Raw genomic sequence first — 23,310 nt, 5'->3', positions numbered from 1 at the left:
TGCAAACGCAAAACATTCCCAAATGTTGCTTTCTTTTCATATTTGTGAATTTATACATTTACTACAAATACAAGCACTTTGTGCCTGCCTAAATGGCGGCAAGAGCGTTGGAACCATGTTGGAACCTATCGCTACAGTGGCTAGCCACTGTACTATCGCGAAAACAGACGACAGCGAACTGGTTAGAACTAGCGCCACTCTGCCCATGTTCCTAGCGGCAAAACAGTTGAACTATACTAGGCCAAAGGAGGCATTGACCAGGCGGTGTACATATCGTATAAAATTCCTACAGTATGGGCAGTAAATTAAAATTTCAAGGCTTTAACTTGAGTCGCTAGTTTCTGTGAGATTATTTAATGAAAGAACCCTAATCAGCAGATCGAGCGGCCGTGGCAGAATGTGCGGCCTGGCCCGGCGCACTTGTTTCGTTTTATGACGTCACGCAGACAGCGCGAACTTTCGCGCGCCTTTGCTGCTTTTACCGCTTTACGGGCATTTGCGATCTCGAAAGCATGTGTAACGTACTTTAAACCGTTACGATTGCTTCAGTGTCCTTGTTTGCTTTTGAAGTTATAACAGTTGTAATGGAGCCTGACGATGTAGATTTTCACTTTCCTTTCGAGCCGTACCCAGTGCAGCGCGCTTTTATGAAAGCGTTGTACACAGCGCTCAGCGAAAGCAAAGTCGGCATTTTCGAGAGCCCAACGGGTACAGGTAAATCTCTGAGCATTCTGTGTGGAGCTCTGGCGTGGTTGAGCGAGTACAAGAAATCAAAGAAGGCCTCGTTGGAAACAGAATTATCGGAGTTACGAAAGGAGAGTGCCTCATCGATTGATGCCGGGGACGACTGGTTGACAAAAGGTGCACACAAGATGCTAGTAAATCAACGACTGCGGGAAGTTGAACGCCAGTATGACGCACTCATGGACAAGGAAAAAAAGTTCGAAGACCATAAAGAGAACGCAAGGAGGCGATCAGGTACTCAAAATGCAAAAGCGAAAGGTGTGCCGCAAGGCACTGATGACATCACTAAAGAAACCGAATCTATTGCTCGACTGCTGGCTGAAATAAACGACGACCAAGAGGACGTTGTTGACGACTACGACAGTGATGACGACGCAGCTCGTGGTGATGACGGTGACGACTCTTCTGACGCATTGGCAGGACCGAAAATAATTTATTGCAGCAGAACGCATTCCCAGCTAACACAGTTTGTGAGAGAACTGAAGAAAACTGTGTACAGCGATAGTATTCGCACTGTGACACTCGCATCTCGAGGGAATCTGTGTGTCAACGACATGGTGACGAAACTAGGTAACCTGTCATTAGTAAATGATCGCTGTTTGGACATGCAGAAAGCTTTCTCTAAGCCAAAGGTAGCAGCTTCACCCGAACGCAAGCGAACCAAGGCAAACACAGTGGGCAAATGCCCCTTTTACAGGCCCCAGGCTATGGAGTCCCTAGCAATGGACATTCTAACTGAAGTACGAGACATTGAAGAAGTGGTTTATCAGGCAAGAAAGGACAAAGCCTGTCCATACTACTCATCGCGATACGCAACACCAGAGGCAGAACTTGTGCTAATCCCATACAATATACTTTTGCAGAAGATGACAAGGGAAGCATGCAAGCTTGACATGAAAGGCAGTATTGTGATCATTGACGAGGCACACAACCTTCTGGAAACTATCAGCGACTTGCACAGTGTGAATTTAAAGATTGCCAACCTCAAGGATGCCCAGTGTGTGCTGAGTGAATACTTCAATCGCTACCATGCTCGGATGAACACGAAGAATGTACTGTACATTAAGCAGGTGCTCTACATACTCAAGTGCTTCATTCGTTACCTAACTGGAGGTGGCAAGGAGCCTGTGCAGAGTGACATTTCAACCATGTGTACAGTGGCTGCATTTCTGGTAAACACTGAAGTACACCAGATTAATTTGTTCAGGGTGGTGCACTACTTGGAACAAAGTCAAATTGCCCTCAAGGTCAATTCCTTTGCAAAAAAAGCCACTGTGGCAGCAGCGAAAAAGTCAGATAACATGCAAGCTGTCAAGCTATCCGACTTCATTGATTCCATGAAAAAATGCAATTCAAAACGTTTGGTGCCCATAAAGGAGGCATCCTTACAGCAGGCTGAGAACTGTTTTGTTGCATCTGGAAATCCTATGATAGCAGTGCAGGAATTTATTCGTGAACTTGCATACTCTCACAGTGATGGCCAAGTATTGGTGCACAAGGCTAAATGCACAGAAAACTCATTCGTGAAGTACTTGCTGCTCAGCCCTGCCAATAATTTCAGAGATATTGCATCCGAAGCACATTCAATCATTTTGGCTGGAGGAACAATGCAACCCACAAGTGAGTTTGTTGACCAGCTTCTAATTCCTGCTGGAGTGTCTCCAGAACGCATCATGCATTTCTCGTGTGGCCATGTTGTTGCCAAAGAAAACCTATCTGTAATTGCTTTAGGACAGGGACCCACAGGCAGGGTCTTTGAATTTACATACAAGAACAAAATGGACCCCGAGGTGATAGACGAACTAGGCAGGGTACTTGTGAATGTGACAAGGGTCATCCCAGGTGGCATTGTGTGTTTCTTTCCATCATACGAATACGAACATGCAGTCTCTCAAAGGTGGAAAGAAACTGGCGTCTTAGAAAAGTTTTCTATGAAGAAGCACATTTTTCACGAACCTTTGAAGTCCTCTGAGCTTGAAAACACTCTGGAGCGGTACAGCCAATGTGCCAAAGCTACCTCTGGTTCAGAACCCATGACAGGAGCCATCCTCTTCTCAGTAGTAGGCGGAAAAATGAGCGAAGGCATCAATTTTTCTGATGACATGGGTCGATGTGTTGTTATGATTGGCCTTCCTTTCCCTAATGCTAAAGCACCAGAAATGATGAGTAAAATGGAATTCTTGACTGCTACCTACCCTCGAACGAATGATGGGCGCACTGCAGGTCAGGCATACTATGAAAGTGTCTGTATGAAAGCAGTGAACCAGTCAATTGGCCGAGCTATTCGTCACAAGGATGACTATGCTGTAATACTACTGCTTGACCAACGTTACCAGAAACAAAGTATCATGAAAGCTCTGCCTGCTTGGATACAGGACAGCCTCACCATACCTGCAAAGTTTGGGGCAGCATTTGCGGCAATTCAGCAGTTCTTCCAAAAGCGACGGAGTCGGCAGAACATTTGCTAAGGTCTCTGCTAAGTGGGGCCAGGCAGCTTTTATTTTAGTGCCTGTGCAGTGTTTTGCAGAATAGAATGTGTTATACTTCTCTTGACTAGCCACTTTTTGTCCGGGAACAGTCGTGGCTCCATTCGTGTATAATTTTTTACTTCCTTACAAGGCCATGTACTAGGTTGTGTTGTGAAGTTTGTGAGGAAAGCAAGCAGCAGAGATGAAGAAATAAAGACAAGCATTCTAGTGTTGAACAGGCTGTATTTGCACCTATTCATTCTGACATTCTACAATAAGACACTTTTGTTGACAGTAGTTGATTTTCATGTTTGTGTACACACAAGACTTGCATTTCAGCAACCACTTGCAAATATATTTGCATGAAAGTTGTAGTAACATTGCAAAATAATTTTCTGAACACTATTACAGCAGATTTCTAGTACTTTAGTGTGGACAAGTTTGTATTGTTTGTCCAATTTTGTTAAGTTTCTAGCCAATGTCAATGCACCTATACTCTTGCAGCAAACTTTTGTTATTCCAACTGTGGGTAATTGATTTCTGTTTGAACTCTGCAATTTTTAATGTCAATACATTTTTTAGTGCAGCACTTCTCGATTCTGTCCAACCACAATCCTATCACATTGAAGTTATGGACGTTGACAGTACACAGTTAAGGTCAGATGCAATGTGGCACCTTGATATAATTGCAACAGTACATTCTTTTATCTATTCACACACCATACAGCCAAAAATGCACTGTATGAAGACAATGTTGCAAAGGCTCTTTTATGCCACAATGAAAAAGTACATCAAATGCATAAAAATATATCACGGGATCTGTCGGATCACAAAAAAATCCTAAGGGAAGCTTCTTCGTAACAAATATTAAAATCCGTTAGCACTATTCCGTGTATACGTGTATAAAAATATGTGCTAGACAAAGTGGGCCTAAAAGGAAAGGCACAGTTAAGAACAACAGTGTTCATACACTGGCTGTCCATTTCTATGTATAAAGCTGCACACTATCGATGCAATGTAAAATAAGCTGTATATTAACTTGGGAAAAAACAAAGAAACAACCTTGCATATGGACGGAATGTTAAGTATGTGTCACACATTGCTGAAAAGTGAACAGCATACAGGTTACAAAGTGATGAGTAAAAAGCACTTGTTGGCTTGGGTAATGGTCCCAGAGGTATGAGCACAGGTCAGAAAGCTGAAGATCGAGTGACGGTTGCTGGCAATGCTACAAAATTACTGTCAGCTTTCGAACTTCACTTAGAAGTCTAAACATGACACCTTTCTGTTGGCTGCCGCACTCACTGAGCAAACAAAAAAGAGAGGCTATGCCACGCATGGCCTCATACCCCCAGTCAAGCTTCTGTAATGTTTGCCACTGCCACCACCACACAGCAGACGAAGAGCGGTCACGCACACTTTAACCTCAGAGATGTAGAGCATGTGCCATTTTAGAGGCCGTGTTGTACATTACTTCCATCTGTTATATGCTGCATGGTGGTGCTTGCTGCAGACTTTGCCTATTCAGTGTAAATCCAACAGAAAGTGGTCATGTGTAGTGTGGCAGTGAACTGACACGGTATTCTAAAGTGCCAAGTCTAGCAACTTCACCACAATACACCTAAAAGGTGTGAAACACACATCATGCCTGTACTGGGATTTTTCAGATCTGAGTTTCAACTGAGGTCTGTAAAAGACCCAAGATGGTACAATGAGAAAGTAATGCAGTTAACTAAGGACGTCAAAACAAAATGAAACAATTGCACTTTTTTTTTGAGATTCCAAAAGATGTGTAAACAACAGGGAAAGCTGAAAACAACAGGTTTAGTAATTGTGAATAATCAATACACACTACACAACATTAGAGTGTTCCACTCAACTTAGAACAAACTTTATGACAAAGGTGGTATGTTGTACACAGATGAAACCAATGAAGTTGCTAGGCTTCCAATTTTGAGGCATTTACCTTTTTCCAAAGTTGGCGAATGGTTTTCAGTGTTGATAAATTTTTTAGAGATCTGTTTATCACTGCGTTGCTCCGAAGGAAGTCAAAAGGCAGTGATAATTGATCAAAAGAAGTTGAATTTCTTAAGAGGAATTTTCATGATTATTGCAAATTTTAGCGGCATTTCACGAGGCATCCACTTAAGAGATGATGGCAATACGGTTTCTGCATGCCTTGGCCTGGGACAACTAGTGCTATGAGGAAGCCTTCAAGCAATGGAAGTTGATTTATTGGGGGAGGGGGGGAAGCTAATGAAAATGTCCTGGAAAATTAAATTCCTTTCCTTCACTTAGGTGGAAAAATTCAGGCAAATTGACGTTAACGTCAGAAAGAATCGGCCTTTTACACGTAGCCTTCAGCCGATTTAGGTTTAACCATTTTGATGAGTTTCACCGAGATGTTAGTCTAGCACACTTCATCAAGATTTCTGCAAAGTAACCAACATTTGCTATATACTGTTCGTAGGACAGTGTGCCAAGGAGAGGAGACAACTGAAAATGCAACACGAGAAAAACAGTGCTTCTACAACATTTCCTATGATCCAAAGTTATTTTGCACATTCAGGAGCTGCCATTTATTTGCGCAACTTACAACTCTACTCTTTTAGATAGATGAAGAAGAGCAAGCCTCTTTCATTTCACATTCAGGGTTGCTGAAATTGGACCATTGTCCCAAACCCAACAGAGGAAAAAAATTTAGACACAAAGTGCTCAAGAACGAATGTTTCTTAGTTTTAACTGCTTTGACCATATGTGTAAATACCATAAAGAATAAGTGAAACTGAGGGTCTTGAATCCTTGGCTTCACTGCCTGTTGTCTTCACATTGTTGCTATAGCCAACAGGCAGATGTTTTTTTGGCTTTTTTGACATGAATAGGAAAGTCAGTTCTTGGCCGCAGCTGTTTTCAGCAAACAGTTTATGCAACATATTCAATAAATTGATTAGTTAAGATCAAATGTATAAATTATAACACTTGATTAAAGGGGCCTGGACCATCTTTCTTTTAAGCCTCAAGAAAGCTTTCGAAAGAGTGAAGTGCTTCGAAGGAATATATCACTAAAATAATTTAAAAAGAAGACATAGTACAAGGCAGGGCGGCGCTGGTGGTGGAATCTTGCCTATGGCATTACAGTAGTACTTCATTCATACGTTTTAGAAAAAAACTGCAAGAAAAAAAGACATACTAACCAAGAAAACGTATGAAAAAAAGACAAACTCCCAGCTGTAGTTGACATCTACGTAATGCCAATTGTGGCGCACGAGGCATGTGACGTTGATGCGCATTTAGCTGGTAGGGAGTCGACGGCCCGAGACACATTTTGTTTTCCTATTGTGTATTGCTTTAAGACGGCGACAGGAAACCAAAACGAAATCAAGCTGGTGGGCGATGCCGGATGCCAAGCGGAACGAAATGTGATGCTCACATTGCACCACCTGCAGCAGGGAAAGGCGGTGCATTTGGATTATCGCTTATTAAAAGCATGCAGCACGCTACCAATGGCACTATGCACCATGCGCTGTAAAACATTAGGTGAAGATGCTTATCGCAATAGGATTGACGCCGATAGCTGTGAATGCTGCGTGCGACGAGCCCGGAGAAGATTTACTGGTACTGGAATAAGAAACCGAGTGTGCGCTGGTGTTTTCATGCGAGATCTTGATCGTGCGCACCTCACATATTTTCTTGTTTACATGAGATCTAGTGGCCCGAAAACATATCATACAATCACAATTTGGCAATGTACTGAATGTTGGTGCCGAAAAAGCGTGTTTTCCGGAAACGTATGAACTGGTAAAAAATGAGTGTAACTCTATTGGGTAATTTTTTGTGTTCTCGATTGCGAACTTTGGCGCCGGGAAATCATGTGTAACAGGATCGTATAATTGAGGTTCTACTGTACGTTTCATTCTTGCATGGGCGGGTGGGGCCATGTATGAGCAGACAGTTGGCTTCTCCTGGATGTGCATAATTCTTACCTAAATTCGAAATGAACTCCACATGCTGCGCACAACTGCAAAATTTGGCTGAGATGTTCACAGCTGCACATACTATCTGCGTAATGTGTTTTCTTACCAAGTCATCAAGCGGCTCAGGGCCACTTACCAATTGGTTTAGGGCCACTTTAAAGGAAAAAGTTTAGGTTGAGAACTAGAACTCTTCAGCAGCACGCATTGCAATTTCAAGTTTAATGGGTGCCTCAAACGTAAATAATTGAAACTAACTTCACAACTTTTATTTTTCTGAAATTTTTAAAACATTCTTTCTTAAATGTTTGGACTGTAACAGACTGTAGCTTTAACAAATGCAGCCTATTTCTACATATTTGCTTTTGTCCATGGTGACATAGGGGAGTGCAATCAACACATATGAAGCAAAAGAAAAGGACAACAGGAGCGCTTACCTTTTCTTCGGCTTCATATAAGTTGATCGCGCTTCCTTACTTCAACATGGAACCTTACCAACTTTCCCAAATGTATACCTTGCTTGTCATCTGCCTATAGCGCATGATTTACAGCTATGGTCACAGTTTCTGTTTTTAGAGTGCCAATGTGAACAGTTTGGTCAACACTGGATGCCCTGGCCTGTGCTTATCAAACCACTTAGCACTGCAGGCTTTTTACTTGAACACACAGGTAAAAGTGCTATAATCCATGCATGCAAGAGTGCAGGAAGTTTAGTTTTTTTTTTCATGTTTCATAACTGATCTTCACCAGTTATCAAGCTGCAGACCCGGACTATCTACGACATACCACCTTTTTAAAAGTTTCAGTTATGTGAAACGTTTGGCATAATCACCATCCACGAAGCAATTTTACACCCAGAATCAACATATATGACACAATAGGGTGGTGGTGAGCTAAAAGCAAGTGGACGACAAATTTTTCTTTCATGACACGACAGTCCATCATGAATGCATTCATTGGGGTCCCATGCAAATAAAATAATTGAAAAAAAAGTAAAAAAGAAGGGGGGGGGGGAAATAGCACTGAATTGTCTTTTTTGGGGAGCGGGAAAGGCAGCAGAAGTTGATTATACCAAGACCACAGAAAGTCCATGTCTGGTTTTTAAACATATACTATGTGCAACATTTGTGTAAATAACAATGTTAAAAAGCCTCAGATGATTCTGTTGACACGTGCACTGCAAAGCGCAGCCTTCCTATGAGATTACACTCCATAAACTCATTAACACTTAACTCATTAAACAGAATGCTTCTTTCCTCCCCTTATTTTTTCATGCATACAAACAGAAAGAAAAAATAAAGCTTATTCCCTGTTTGGCAGTCACAGTATTACAATGATGAAAAGTTAAATTAAAAAATTAAATTATGGGGTTTTACATGCCAAAACCAGGATCTGATTATGAGGCACGCCGTAATGGGGGACTCCGGAAATTTGGACCACCTGGGGTTCTTTAACGTGCACCTAAATCTAAGTACACAGGTGTTTTCGCATTTCGGCCCCATCGAAATATGGCTGCCGTGGCCGGGATTCAATCCTGCGACCTCGTGCTTAGCAGCCCAACACCACCATAGCCTCTAAGCAACCGCAGTGGGTCAATGTTGAAAAGTTGCCCATCATGATTAATACGACTGAAAATATCTTACACTTGGAACTTTCAGCTCCAGCTGATGGATACTTCACTAGCGCATGGCAAGGGCAAGCCTTTAAAAAGCAAAGCTCAACACATCAGAATGCACATGCCACTTCCCTCCACAGCTGTAAAAAGAATGTTTGACATCAAACAAGTTTAGAGCTGGTAATTCCTGGTACGAAAATCCTCCCCAGCTCCAAGTTGACATGACTTGGGTCACGTCGCTTAATTTATACAAAAAATATGAGCACTGTTTGGAGCCTTTTTCCCTGTAAAAGGCTCAAGCAGTCTTTCAGCAACAGTGAGATGAAGCACCATTATGCCCAGAATTTCAGAGAAAGGATGCAGATCAACATGATTGCTATTGACAACTGAACACCACTTGAACCTCCAGAGCAGTCCACAAGACGGACTGCTTGAAGAAAGTCACTGCCCAAATAGTCTGCATAGTTGCGCCTACGTAAAGGCACTGGTTTTAGCTGCTGTGTTGAATCTTGAAATATCAAGTCTCGATGTGCAGCCTCTGACACAAACATTTTGAATGTGAAATCCTCGCTGTACTTGGAGCCATAGAACTGCTGTGCATACACAAAAAGGTTGATGTAGGCGTCGATCATGCTTTGCGGTTTGTTCGGGCTAGTCACAATGGCATTGGATGCCACTTTCCCTAGGTTACACTGGACATACTTGTCCTGTGGCTGGCGTGAGCCATCACGACAGACCAGCTCAAAGTCACCAAGTGCAATGTTGCGTGCCCACCACATACTGTTGCGACCAGCTGTGTTTTCAAAGACAGTTGTGTGCTTGACAAATGCAATCTGGCCGCCTCCCTCAACAAGACAGCGGAAGGCACCTGTATGGCCATAGAAGGGCTCCGAAGCATCCCGGCCGCAGAAATGAGTGCTGGTTCCATGGCAGAGATCACACAGGTTCTTGTAGCTCCGCTCCGAGCCCACAAATTCACGGGAAAGAGCGCCGGGCACACAGCTCTTGGAGAAAAATTCCGAGGCAGAGCGTGCTGAATCACAGCCATAGGACCGCATGCGCTCATTACTGATGAGAAAACTCAACGGCACCACCCATCCAGCAGCCTGATTGATGCCAGTGTGGCACGATGTTTTACCTGAAATTCAAAAGTTGTTCAGGCATGTTACTTCAACAGTGAAAACAAATCATCCACAAAAAATGGACAAGTGAGAGATGCAAATCGGAGTGCCAATTACTGAGGTCATGTTTTGAGCCTGTTGTAGGCACTAAAGTGCTGATTGCAACAAGTGAAGGGGTACTGGAAATTTAAGCCGTTTTCATCTCGAGTAGCTGTTATGGTGTGAGAGAATAAATTTGGCAAAATGGCCACAGCCTTCCTGTAATAACCTAAACCTGGCATTTCAGCAAGTTTTGTTAGATTTTCCACATTGAAACAGTTGGAAACAGTGGTTTTGTGATGTTAACTGAAGAGAGTATGGTGTTGCCTGTGCATATATGGAACAATCAAGCACACAAAATTGCTCTACAATTATGCGTCACTGCCACTGTTGTTGTTACTGTCACTATGCTGGTAATGAAAGCAGCACAGCTAGCGAATGGGAAGAGGGACCTAATTTTGTACAGTTCACAAATATCTATAGGCCAGTGCAGCTAAAGATCTGGAGCAGGAGGAGCGCTTTTGGTCAAAGTGGCTCCTTTGAGCTTTGAATTCAAATTTCATGCAAATTGTTGCTAAAATAATTTGACTTTCGTATGGTTAGTACTCAAACAGGAATAACTGAAATTGTGCGTTAGTTAAAGGGACCAACAAATGATGTTTAGGCTATTCTTTTTTTTTCCAGTGCATTGCCAAGCGGTCATGCAAACAACACCATGGAATATTTTTTTATAGCGATAGCATTTACCAGTTGCGTGAAGTATTTTAGAACACAGCCTTTGAACCACCATAGAAAACCCTTCTCACTCTATCTGTCTAAGCGCTTCAATATGTATTCACCAACCAACCTGTCACCTGTCCACAGTGGCAGATCTAGAGCCTTGGTTTATATATATATATATACAGTCATGTCATAAGAAGCCAACAAACACTGACACCAAGGACAACATAGGGGAAATTACTTGTGCTTAATAAATGAAATAAAGGAACGATAAATTAATGGAAATTAAAGTGGATGAAAAAACAACTTGCCGCTGGTGGGAACCGAATTCACAACCTTCACATTTCGCGTGCAATGCTCTACCAATTGAGCTACCGCGGCGCCGTTTTCCCATCCACTTTCTTGGGTATTTATGTGTCCTTGTAGAACCGTAAAAACCCTAAAGGAGATCACGTTCTCGTGACGCCTGCGGCAAAAAAGATGTTCCATGTCCGCCGCCAAGGTCTGTGAGTGGTGGCACTGGCTAACACTCCCAGGGTTCTACTAGATTAGCATGCAACAAGCAAATCTCGGACACAGTAAGCCACGTTGATGCTTGCTGTCGGTGCGATCTGCACCGCATGCGCTGGAACTCATAACCATACTATTATGGCCAGACCTTATTGCAATTTGTTTATAAGTGCTTACTAAAAAGATATTATCCACGCAGAATGCTCTGGGAATTCATCAAATTGTTTTTAATGCTGAAACTTTAAAATGTTAATTTAGCAAAATTCGCGACTTAACAAAGTTTTTCGCTACAAGTACAACTTCGTTATATCGAGGTTCGACTGTAAAATAAAGTTGGAAAAACTGGCAATTTGCTTTGTTATATCGAAATTTCATTATATTGAAACTAGACCATTTATGCAAATAAGTACACTTGCCGATGGATTTTTCTTTCGCAAAAGCTGCTGCAATGTTTTATGAATTATTGGGCAACCAGAAAGAGCAAATTCAAATGACAAAGAAATGAATTTTTTTTTAAATTTTAGAGCAGGCGACAAAAGATACAGTTTCATGCTGTGTCGGCTGTCTTCACATTGGTGGTACGAAGTGAAGCCAGCCATGCTTTTGCATCCACTCATTCCCCGCGAATGATAGTATCACCTGCATTGGGCCGACAGTATCAAGAAAAGCGCTGGCAGCGGGGAATGAACGCTCTGACTGCCTGTTACTTCAACGCGCCTCCGAAACTCTAGATTTTGCAACCTCCAGTACTAAATGCAAATCGGGGTGCGCAAGCTGCGTGTGCGCTCAGCCGTGCTGAAAGCTATGCACAGTCTCTTTCAGGCTAGAAAAGGAGACGTGTCCCAACCTGGTCCTAACACTGTCCCCCTCCCACCTTACCCATTGCTTGCACGGGAAGACGGTGCTCATCGAGCCACCACACTTCTCAATTCACCCTCGTATGCTTTCACTCGCATCCAAAACATACAGTGCGTGGGGCACAATATGTTATTATTGCACTTGGACTTTATATGGAACATGATGCTACTCTGATTTGAGAGGTGCGTGTGCAGGCAGTCGCTTGTAATTCAACCATTTGAACATCTGTGTCCGCAGAAATTTCCATTTGTTGTCTCGGTATTCCTTCGCAGCAGCAGTGAAATAGCGTTATATTGAAATAGCGTGTAATATATTTACGTTATATTGAGGTTCTAAATACATTTTGTTCTAAGGACAAGCAGTTATAAAAAAAGTTAAATACTCCGATATATACATAATTTCGATATTATGAAGTTTGTTATATTGAGGTTTAACTGTATTTGTTCCCACTTTGGACAAGAAAATGATCATCTTTATCCATCAATTTTTGCAAATGGTTTCAGTATGTAACACTGTGATGAACTTCTCAAACGTGTGAAGATTAAGGTGCGTCCCAGCGCCTTTGAGCGGGCATTCACCTGTTTTGTGGTCCCTACGCCTCTCCTTTTCTGCTAGCGATGGCTGCCCTAGTGACCTTTAACCAAAGACCGGTTTCTGGCGGTGGTGCTCGCATCGCTGGCTGTTGTCACCGCTGTCGGACAAACGAGCGCGGGGGAGATCTCTCTGGGATGGCACTGGGTATGTGCATTTTCTACTTGTCCATTGGCCCCTTTATTTAGGGTCTTGGACTTGAGCTAGCCTACAGTACCTTTGCTTTTATGGTGAGTGCGTACCTTGCTTTGATCCTTTTCCGAATGCTAAGCAGAAGATTGCTGCCTGGTGCTCGTACGTGGTCTTACTACGCCGAACCACACTTATCCGAGGCCCAAGCCGACAGAGTATACCCTAGCTCTAGCGAGTGGGCCCATTGGTTATCACAAGAGCAAGTAGCATAGCCGTGGGGACTTTTCCTAGCGGTGTGTAGCAGTGAGCCATCCTCCCGTAGCAACATGCTAGCAGTGCCCCTCTCTGTATTTTTGCCCTTAGCGCGGGAGCACTTCAATTCTCACGCCAACTTGGGACCAGGCATTTGTGCAGTGTTTAGAGTCACTTTGGACAAAAAGTTGACAGTCACTTTAGCATATGCTAAAGAGGATGAAGGCGAAAGCCTGTGCGCTCATGAGACATTCATTACGTTACTTGACATTTTCATTCGAATGCGTGGTTACTTCCTATTACTTTTCTCCCACCAAAGGTCATAGCTTAAAGTGCCTTAACTAACTATATCTTAATTAAGTGCACCTTAACAACACCAAAGGTAGTGGGTTCAACTCTAGACCTTCATGATGTTAATTATAATCCAACTTAGAGAGGACGGTTCACCTATATCTACATGTTGGGTTCTGGGTTTGAGTGCCTTAATTAACTCTATCTTAATTAACTGTGCCTTACTTAACACCATCGGTGTGCTGACGCTTCCTCACCTCGGCTTCACACTTTATTATAAAGAAATTGATGGCCTAATTTACCCTAATAACACCAAAGGTTGTGGGTTAGACTCCCACCAAAGGTTGTGGGTTTGACTTATAGGGAAGCTCGAGGGTTCGACTCCCTATGAATTTTGGTGCCATAACGCCGGACATCAGATTTTTCGACCCATGAGCCATCTAAGGCTTTCGCCTTAATAGATGGTTTCTGCTAACTTAGGGAAATACTGTTTACAGCCTCAGCGTGCGCGCAGCAGCACACTAGATTATTCAAGGCGACGGCTGACACTGCCCCGTGGCTCGCTAAGACCGAACTTGCGGTGGTCAGTACTCCTGTGAGAAACAAAACCCCCACAAGCAGGATGTACTGTAGAGTCCAGCTCTTAGGCACCCATTCCTGTGGCGAGCATCGGCATCGTCCCTCAGTGTTCTCGTAACCGAACGAACAAGCACAGCAAAGGATGAAAGAGCGAACCTGGATGAAAGATGGCGATTGCAAAGGGAGTGCAAGGAGGTAAGCAGAGGAGGAGAGCTCCTTTTTCTATAGCATGATCATAACAAGACCCAGCCAGAGTCCACTATACCTAGAGCCTAGAGATGATCACAGCGCATTTTCAATGCAACAGAATCGGCAAAGAACCACTTGCAAAGTTATTAAATTCGGGTGCATGCGCTGCAAAGTTATTTTTGAACTAAGAGACCTTCGTTCCCAGACTGCATGCAGCTTTTCAACCTTTTAGACTACATTTTCAACAAACAGATGGAGCCGACATTTCTAAGCCACACCGGTTCCTTCTTCAGGGATGAGTTCAGCTTGTTTTGCAGCACTGTTTTCAACCTTCCTTTTGTAAACAAAGTAATGGTCACGCAGTCACTAGCAGGCATGCCGAGTCATGTTCAGCACTGTGAAAAAGGGAATGCCTGCTGTCACAACAATCAAAATGTCTTTAGCAGCTGTATGACAATTTCAGACTTGTTCTATAGGCAAGTTGTAACAATCTCTACTTGCCAGTCATAGCTTTCGAGTTTAGTTTGCCTCTTAACTTTCAATGCCTTCTTGGTTCTTCCTGAGTGATTGCCTTAAGCCGGCAAACCCCTGATTCACAGCAAAAGTGTGGCAGGCCTTTAAAAAAAAAGGTGGGTGGGGCATAACTGAGAAGGAGACTAACAGACAGCCACACCATGGTACAAACTCTCTGAAGGCTGCTATGTGGAAGCACTGCCCAACATCATGCACGAACCGATCCAAGCACGCAGCGGCTGTCATAGCGGATTCGAGGTTGAAGATGGTTTTATTCAACAGGCCTGGGGAACAGTGGTAAAAGAAACAATGCAAAATTTTAGAACAAATAGCCTCATCTGGAATATTGTTGCTATTTGTGAAGTCGTCACTACGTCCTCAAATACCTTGCGTACTCAGTAACTCTGACCTTTCTTCACATTGTAATATGCACTTAAAAGTGTGGAAATGCATATAAAATATAACAAAAGCATTTTAAATGAAAAGCACAGCTCACCTAATGACAGCTAACTTATATCCTACACCAAATTGTGCCCGACATTAGTAATAAAGTTTCACAGTAGAGTGTCGCAACATATAGCTTTATGAGACTTTGTGCTGGTTTAAAATTATAATGCTTCTTTCAAATGCTAACACACTGTCACATGGTGTTGGATTTTATCAATCTTAAGAACACCTTTTTCATACAGCTGAAGCCACAACTCCTCTTTTGTAATCAATAAAAGTTTTTCACTACCACCACCTCTTCTTTAATGTCAAAATTTATGTAGTGTTAAAATTTTTGTCTGTATTTCCTTTTATTATCTCACATGTGGGCTATGCATGAATCTAAACTATATTTTTCAGTTTTGCCTGTTTAATCTTTTTGTTCATTAACTTGTTCACTATTGTCACGTACCACAGCCGCTGGATAAAAAAAAAGGAAGAAGAAAAAAAAAAAGGGGTGTGCGGCCTGCTGTCTCAGGCAGGCTGCAATGGGAGCAAATGTCTCAGCCGTAGTTGCATTCTTGGCCGCTTGGCTGGGCCAAACGGTGCTAGCGGTTGGGGAAAGGACGCGTCGGTTTCCATGGGCTACAGCGTTCTTATGGTCTGGGGTCGGCATTTTTTATGCCGACCCCAGACAACAGTCCCGGAATGGTGGCGCCGCAGTGGAGGACAGTGTTTTCGATGCACGTGGCAGGCTGCACCTTCTTTTTTATACAGCAGCGGTGGTCAAACACATGAAAAAATGCCCACATTTGTATACACAGCTTTATGTCTTTGCTTCTTTTTCACATAGAACAATTTTTCTACCCTATGCCGCACTGAAAATTTGCAATAGATAAATTTTACGTCTTTCTTTACCGTTTAACCTCTCTCAATAATTCAAACTTCACATAACAAATTGCAGTATTTTTTCTTTTTTTTTTCTGGTTGTACTTGTTCCAACCATTTCAACTATTGTGTAATGTCCTGGCTTGAAGGGTGCAATAAATGTGCTTTTATGAAAAAATTTCACACCAAAATTCAAACAAAAAATTTTGCATTCTGACATTAATTAATTGTGTAGTCCAGCTGAAATTTTACTATTCACATATCAATATCTTAATGGATATTACATGTCCATTAAGGGACTTCCCTCCCCGTAATAGATAAATTTTGGATAAAAATGAATATTTACATATCTATTTTTATTGAAAGTGGTATTGAATTCTCATTACTATCTGAACTTGCAAATGTTGAATCAATATGGTGTAAACTAAAACTTGATGGTTTCGCTATTGTTATCGGTGCTATCTACCGTCCCCCAAATTCCGCCCCTGACATTTTTTCGGCTATCAGTGATTATATTGTCGGACAAAAGCTTACCTGTTCTAAACTGGTACTAACCGGTGAGTTTAATGCACCTGCTATAGATTGGCATTCGTTATCATAAACTGGCCATGATAGGATAACTTGTGATTCGTTAATTGACATGTCAGTAGCTTTTGATCTATCGCAGCTGGTTGTTGATACAACACGCGAAGATTCTGTCTTAGATCTTGTTTTTGTCTATGATGAATTGGTAAAGAATGGATATCAGTGTCGTATTGTTGATGGAATTTCCGACCATAAGGCTGTTATTGTTCATCTAAATGTTGCTTGTGTACCAGCACAACCAACGTTTAAAACTTTCCTGAATTTTGAGCGTGCTGACGACACTTCTATTAACGCTAAACTTGCATCATGTTTTGATGATTTTGTGTCTTGTAGTGAACACTACAGTGTTGATATGTTGACTAACCAATTTTATAGTACAGTTAATGAGTGTATAGCGCAATTTATTCCTCAAAAGAGTATAAAATGCCATGCTACACACCCATGGTATACCAGACCTATTATACAACTCAAACGCCGCATTAACCCTTTGAGGGTCGATTTTTTTCGCCATATGCGACCGCCCAGGGTCAATTTTTTTTATTGCAGATTCCACTTCTTCTTAGGGACTTATTTTGAAAAAAATTTACCCTAATTTTTTTAGGGTGACCATAAAGTGAGAAAAAAATATTTTGCATTGGTATATATGCACTCTTCATTCATGAATAACAGCAATAAAAACGGAAATAAACTTATCAGAATTAAAAATGTGATGCATTTTTATGCACATAGTTCAAGGCTTTGAAAATCCGCATACGAGAATATTTCGCAAGTCTTAAATGTTCCTGCTCTTACACTAATACGTAAATCCATAGTGTAATCGAATTGCATAGGTGCGCGCACTCAAGAAAACTGTTTGGTTCTGTGCCCATCAAAAAAAGTAACACGTGTGACAAACTTCTGCTAATCTTCATCTCATCGCCAACCAGCTAGGGCAATTAGTTTTCGCGAGTCTTAAAAAAAAGAAACGGAAGCGCATGCACAGCGGCATCCTTCCTATGCGCCCCCCTATGAGCACTAAACGAGCGAGAAACAAGCGGTCGCCCTTTGAGTGATTAGTAACGAGATAGCCATCACTTTTGCAAGCGCAAAAAGCCGAAACCGCCCATGAAACAAAATCCAAGTGGCCGCCTGCACGCGCGCGCGCCAATGCGCGAGCGGTGGTATAGAGACGTGTGGGAGCAAACTAGTGCTAAAACAAACCATGCAACGAAAACTGAGAGAGGGAGGCGCACGAAAAAAATTCCCTGTATCTCCACATAGTGGCAGCACATGACAGAAAAGAAAAAGTTAGGAAATTGGCGCGCTTTTTAAACGTACAGACGGTGCCATAAATATACGGCATCGCCCATTTTCGGACTTGTTCGGAGCGCCGTATATTTATGTCATTGACCATCAAAGGGTTAAGCGACTGCAAAAACCACGGAATGCACACAATAATGACGGGGAGTCCCTAAATAAATTACTTAAATCTGAACTAAAAGCCAAAATGAGTGAAGCTAGAAAGTTCTATTTTAATACCACATTATCCTCTTTTATGAAAAATAATACACTTAAGTTTTGGAAAACCATCAACCCTGCTACCTCCTGCCCGTCATCCTTCATAATAAATGATGTGTCCTGTTCGGACCCTTCGACAATCTCGGAGGCGTTTAATGGCTATTTCAAATCTGTGTTTGGAGATGACAATGGTACCACCCCTGACATTAATATTATACAGGAAATGGCTCCGTTTTCAAAAATTGAAATGAGCTATACAGGCATTTATAACCTTCTCTTGAACATCGACATTACTAAGGGTGGTATACCAAACACGTTTTTGAAGCGCTATGCAGAATGGAATGCTCATTACCTAACCACAATTTTTTTTAAACCATTGGAGACATGTACTGTGCCGGCCATGTGAAAAATCGCCAATATAATTCCTGTGTTTAAATCGGGTAATAAGCAACTCATTTCCAACTACAGGCCTATCTCATTAACATGTACTTGTTGCAAACTCTTAGAGCACATAATTCACAAACATGTCCTTCAGTATTTCAATACTAATAACATATTGTCGCAGAGTCAACATGGTTTCCACTCTGGTTTTTCTACAACTACTCAACTCATTGAATTACTAACTCATGACATCATGACATCGCTTCGGCTCTAAATGCTCTAAATAATCGAGGTCATGTTGATGCCATATTCATAGATTATAGCAAAGCGTCTGATATGGGGGGGGGGGGGGATGCCACAGAAAACTTTTTAGGCTCAGTAAAATTATTAACGATGACAAAATACTCGGCTGGATAGCTGATTGGCTACATTTAAGGTCTCAATATGTTACTTTTAATCATGCGCAGTCATCATCAGCCACAGTCACTTCCAGGGTTTACCGCAGGGCTTGGTCCTTGGGCCCCTGCTGTTCATTATTTACATTAATGATGTCACACAGGTCATTAGGGACAAACCAGTGAAACTGCGATTGTACATTGACAACTGCGTGCTCTATACCAGAGTAACTAACAGATGAGATCAAGAGGTTCTTAATGTATTTTCGTCCTTTTGTGGTTGGAGCAACGCGTGGCAAAGGAGTATTAATTACCAAAAAAACTGTACAAATGACTTTCACTAATAAAAAGCAGCTGTTAAGTTTCAGTTATAGCTGCAATGGGCACTACCTAAATTCTGTGAATACCTTCAAATATCTTGGAGTTACCTTCACTCAAAACTTAAAATGGCACCTTCATATTGAAACAATTTGTGCTAGGGCACTTAGGAAATTGGGATATTTAAAGTGAACCCTCAAATGCTCTACTAAGGACTGCAAATTAAAAGCTTATAAATCCCTCGTCAGACTATTACAAGAGTACGCCTCAGTGGTATGGGCACCATACACTGCCCTCGACATTAGTAAGCTTGAAGTCATACAAAAGAAAGCAATACGGTTCATTTTTCGCTGATATGACCGCAACTTTTCTCGCTCATCTCCCTCATGCATATTATCAATAGAACCCTTGGCTCATCAACGCACACTTAAAAGTATCACTTTGCTACATAAGATTGTACACGGCCAAAGTTGCATTCATGCACCGATTTCCTTCAGTCATCCCACTGGGCGTGCCACGTGCCGTTCCCACCCACTTAATATTGTTCCTTTCCAGTCTTTTGTAAATTGTTTTAAGTATTCCTTTTTTCCAAGCACTGATGAAATTTGGAACAACCTAGCTGGTTCCTTGCGGGGAAAACCTAATGAACAGTTTTTGAAAGAAGTGTCTAACCACATTTTGTAATCACGTTTCAAATTCATTGTATGTTGTTTTGATCTAGTGTCTGGTGTATCCACTCCTGCTATGTCTCATGTATCGAGAGAGCAGTATCTGTAAATAAATAAAAATAAATAAAATAAATATTAATAAGGCTGCTGCAATAAATTTTAATGCTTGGCATAATGTTTCGATGATATATTTTCCTATTAACACATTTTCATTCTCTGCAATGCTGTAAAAATTACCTTATTTATTCGAATCTAGGTCAATAGTTTTTTCCAAATAATCATATACAAAACTGTAGGGTCGGCTTAAATTCTAGGATTTAAAAAAAAAACGCTCCTTTTTGTAACTGAAAATGATAAATATGGTCCATAGCTAGCGCCATCTAGACACAACAGTATCGCAGGCGCTACTAGCCGGGCCAGTAGCAGTGTTGCCAGATATGACTACATATAGCCAAACTGGGCTACAGAAAAAAAATTTTTGCCGTTGACTTAGTCGAGTTGGCTACGGTGGCTTCATTTGGGCTATTGAAAATCTGCGACTTGGGTTTGTTTGGGCTATACATGATGCCTTAGTCCCCTCTTCAGAGATGGCTCTCATCAAGTACAAATAAATCTTGAAGGCTATGTTTTAGATGGCTGAGCTGGCAGTGCAGTTGTGCATGTGTGCGTGCACGAAATGCCCACACTACCCTCGGTGCGCTGTTGTCTGAACCGATGGATATGATCTTTGATGCACTTAATGGTAGACCGCATTTCGCCGCGCGAACATCTGCGCCAGCAACATAGTCTCATCATCGTCTTTTCGGTTTCAGTCATCAGACACCCGATCACCAGGCATCGGAATGAGGCTGGGAGTAGAGGGTGTTTCACAGTACACTGTACTAACATGGCTATGCTCAGAAAAGGAGAGCAATAAAATAGGGTCAGGCTATTGTGGCACCGGCATGAAAGAAGGGTAGCACAACATTCTTAGACAGTCAAAGAATGTTGGGGTAGCACGGGTAGATGACACGCTCCAGTGTGTTCATGGCCATCGTTTCTGGGTGGAGTATCGCGCTGGGTACAGCATTTGACTTGTTCCATGTTTCACACCGTAAGCTTTACTGCCATTTTCCGTTACCTGCGAGATGAATTTTAACGCAACAGTGTTAAGAGCACCGTGTGACAGAAAATCTGGTGTCAGCGCCCGGTGTTGACGCCGCTGTCCGTATGAGAAAAATGATACCGAACTGCGCAGGCTCTGCACATGGCGCATAGGCGTTACTGAACAAACTGAATTTTTCAAAGTAAACTGTGTCAGAAAATTTTTTAGTACGACTTACACACAACCTACAGGCGTGATAGCGCCGGATTGTAATTTGAATATACAAGAAAAGATATTTCTGTTGCGCGAAAACTCAAACCCCTTTTCCAGCTGCGGTTTGAGGTCTGTCTTATGATGAATTCGGCAAATCGCAGTGACGCGCACCAGGCCACCCTTGGACAACGATGACTGGATGAAAGGGCGCATTGGAACACTCCGGTGTGCAGCAGCATGATCTGCTGAATTCGCCATTAATGGGAGCGGTGCGCTCGGTTCCTTGCAACACCATCCAGATGGCAGTTGCATATGCGACAGCGACGGTGCCCGCCGTGCGAGGGAGGGGATGAAAAAGGAGGAAAAAAAAAGAAAAAAAGGAAGTTCGCCTTCATGCATAAAGTTAGCCGTCGGCATTTCAGATAAACATTACGGTTACATAAGCTACAGACCCCTACAAACAGTCAGGGATCTTTAAATGCTATCGCGTTTGACTCTTAAATACGAAGCTTACTCCTAGTCTTCACAGCAAAAGCTGTATATGACTAACCTTCCATAGTTTTTTCGGCGTCCGGCAATAGAAACGGACTTAGGAATCTCTAACAAACCCATACGGGTGCAGTGCGGTGGGGCAGATGTCCAAATGCGGAACAGATTAGAACGCTCGCCGTGAACAATAGCGTGGCATCAAGGGTATCGCACTACATAAGCAGGAGAGGTATTGGCGCTAAAAACAGCTGCATTATTGATGGGACGGACACGTTTATTTCGTACACCCGAAGAACAACATGTGTACGAGGAGCGCTGGAGGGAACAGCAACGAGAATGTAAATGGCACCGGCACGAAACGACCACCGATGAAGAGCGTTCCCGTGATGCTGAAGGAAAACGACAATTGCGAGCCCAGGAATTTCCGAATGAGCAACGACGCCAAACTCGCAACACAATAAATGACAACCATTCCACTCTGTGAAGATGGAATGGCAATGAAAGCACTTTGCCTTTTGTTTGAGAGCTTTGACTGTCGTCAGCTTTCGCTGCCATGGTTGTCATTTTTTTTTGTTCGTGCTTACATTCGAGATTCACCTCAATAGGTTCACCCTCTGCAGTGATTCGCCAGAACTTGAGTTTCTGGGGTCAACCAAAAAGTGTTCTGTGTGCAAGCATGATGTCGCTGTTGTTGATGTCAAAAGTCAACCGTCACGCACATGTGGTATGATGGTTTGCGCAAAAATGGATTGCCATAGTCGAATTCGAAAATGTATATGCAAATAAAACTGCAAACTAAAATGGCTATATTTGGTTACCATTTTTTTCTTGCTTTTCTTGCGTTTGGCTACATTTGGGCTACAATTTCTCTAGCTTTGGGCTAGTCGCCTTGACCGACCTGGAAACACTGGCCAGTAGCCAACTGAAGTACACGAGCCATGTCATCGCGTTGACCTGTGTCATATCGGAGCTGGTTCCATGGTATCGGCGTGCGACGTGGCGTTATTGTAATGGCACACTATAGTGCTGCTTTTAACTGAAAAGTTGTGCTAGCCGCAGAGGCATAGTAAGCCAGGTGGGACTTCAGCATCGATTTGAAAAAAGTGGCAGTGGCTTAGCTCGGCTATGCCAGGATATACGTAGCGAAAGCCAAGGCATAGCATGGTTAGCCTTGGTTAATCTTGATTGCAAGTCCAGGTTAGTCTGGTTGTCTAGCTATGTTGCGGTGTTTAGCCAGTCGTTCAGCGTGCTGTTTGTCTGTTTCCTGGGTGATTCGTTTCCTCTTCATCTCGTTCCGATGTTGATTCCAGGCCTCCTCCTACTTATCGGAATTGTCGCCGTCCATACTGCTGCCTCAACTGTGGTTGTGGCGCACGCGAGCTCTCCTTTTCAATCCTCCAACATGTTATCAGGCATGCGACGCAGCTGGCGAAACGAGTGAAGGCGAGCACAACAACGAGCAACGCGGTGTGACGTCATACCAAACGGCAGTGGCGGAAAGGCGTGGCGCCGCGGCGAAATTGCAAGTTCGCGGCCAGTAAAGCTTTCGCTTTAAAACGTCCATCGTTGAAAGGGGCAATGGGAGATGCTTTTGCATGTGCCGCCATGAAGAGATGACAGCAATAAGAAAGATAAACGTGCAATAACAGAGAGGAGCTGTTCACCGAGATAACGCCGCGTTTCGACGCGTGCAATGCCGCACTGTCTGTGCATGCATGAGTTCTTGCGTGCGTCCGCAAGCGTACATGTGGTCTGGGCTAGGCTATAGGGACG

General features: G+C 42.7%; 2 protein-coding genes across 3 annotated transcripts in view; one reads left to right on the top strand and one right to left on the bottom strand.

Moving 5' to 3' along the window:
• Nucleotides 1-474: 474 nt before the first annotated feature.
• LOC142566385 (ATP-dependent DNA helicase DDX11) lies at nucleotides 475-3,448 on the top strand. Its single transcript, XM_075677349.1, has one exon. The coding sequence runs from the start codon at nucleotides 585-587 to the stop codon at nucleotides 3,210-3,212; it is 2,628 nt and encodes an 875-aa protein (XP_075533464.1). The 5' UTR covers nucleotides 475-584; the 3' UTR covers nucleotides 3,213-3,448.
• Nucleotides 3,436-23,310, bottom strand: part of Tsf2 (transferrin 2) — a 59,062-nt gene continuing 39,187 nt past the window's right edge. For both annotated transcript variants that reach the window (XM_075677350.1, XM_075677351.1), the window contains exon 9: nucleotides 3,436-9,936. In XM_075677350.1, coding sequence (XP_075533465.1) covers nucleotides 9,131-9,936 — 806 coding nt within the window. In that variant the 3' untranslated portion in view covers nucleotides 3,436-9,130. The remainder of the gene's footprint in view (nucleotides 9,937-23,310) is intronic.

This window comes from Dermacentor variabilis, unplaced genomic scaffold, assembly GCF_050947875.1.
Source record: "Dermacentor variabilis isolate Ectoservices unplaced genomic scaffold, ASM5094787v1 scaffold_12, whole genome shotgun sequence".
Classification (NCBI taxonomy): Eukaryota; Metazoa; Arthropoda; class Arachnida; order Ixodida; family Ixodidae; genus Dermacentor; species Dermacentor variabilis.
This window is presented reverse-complemented; position numbering and strand designations above follow the sequence as displayed.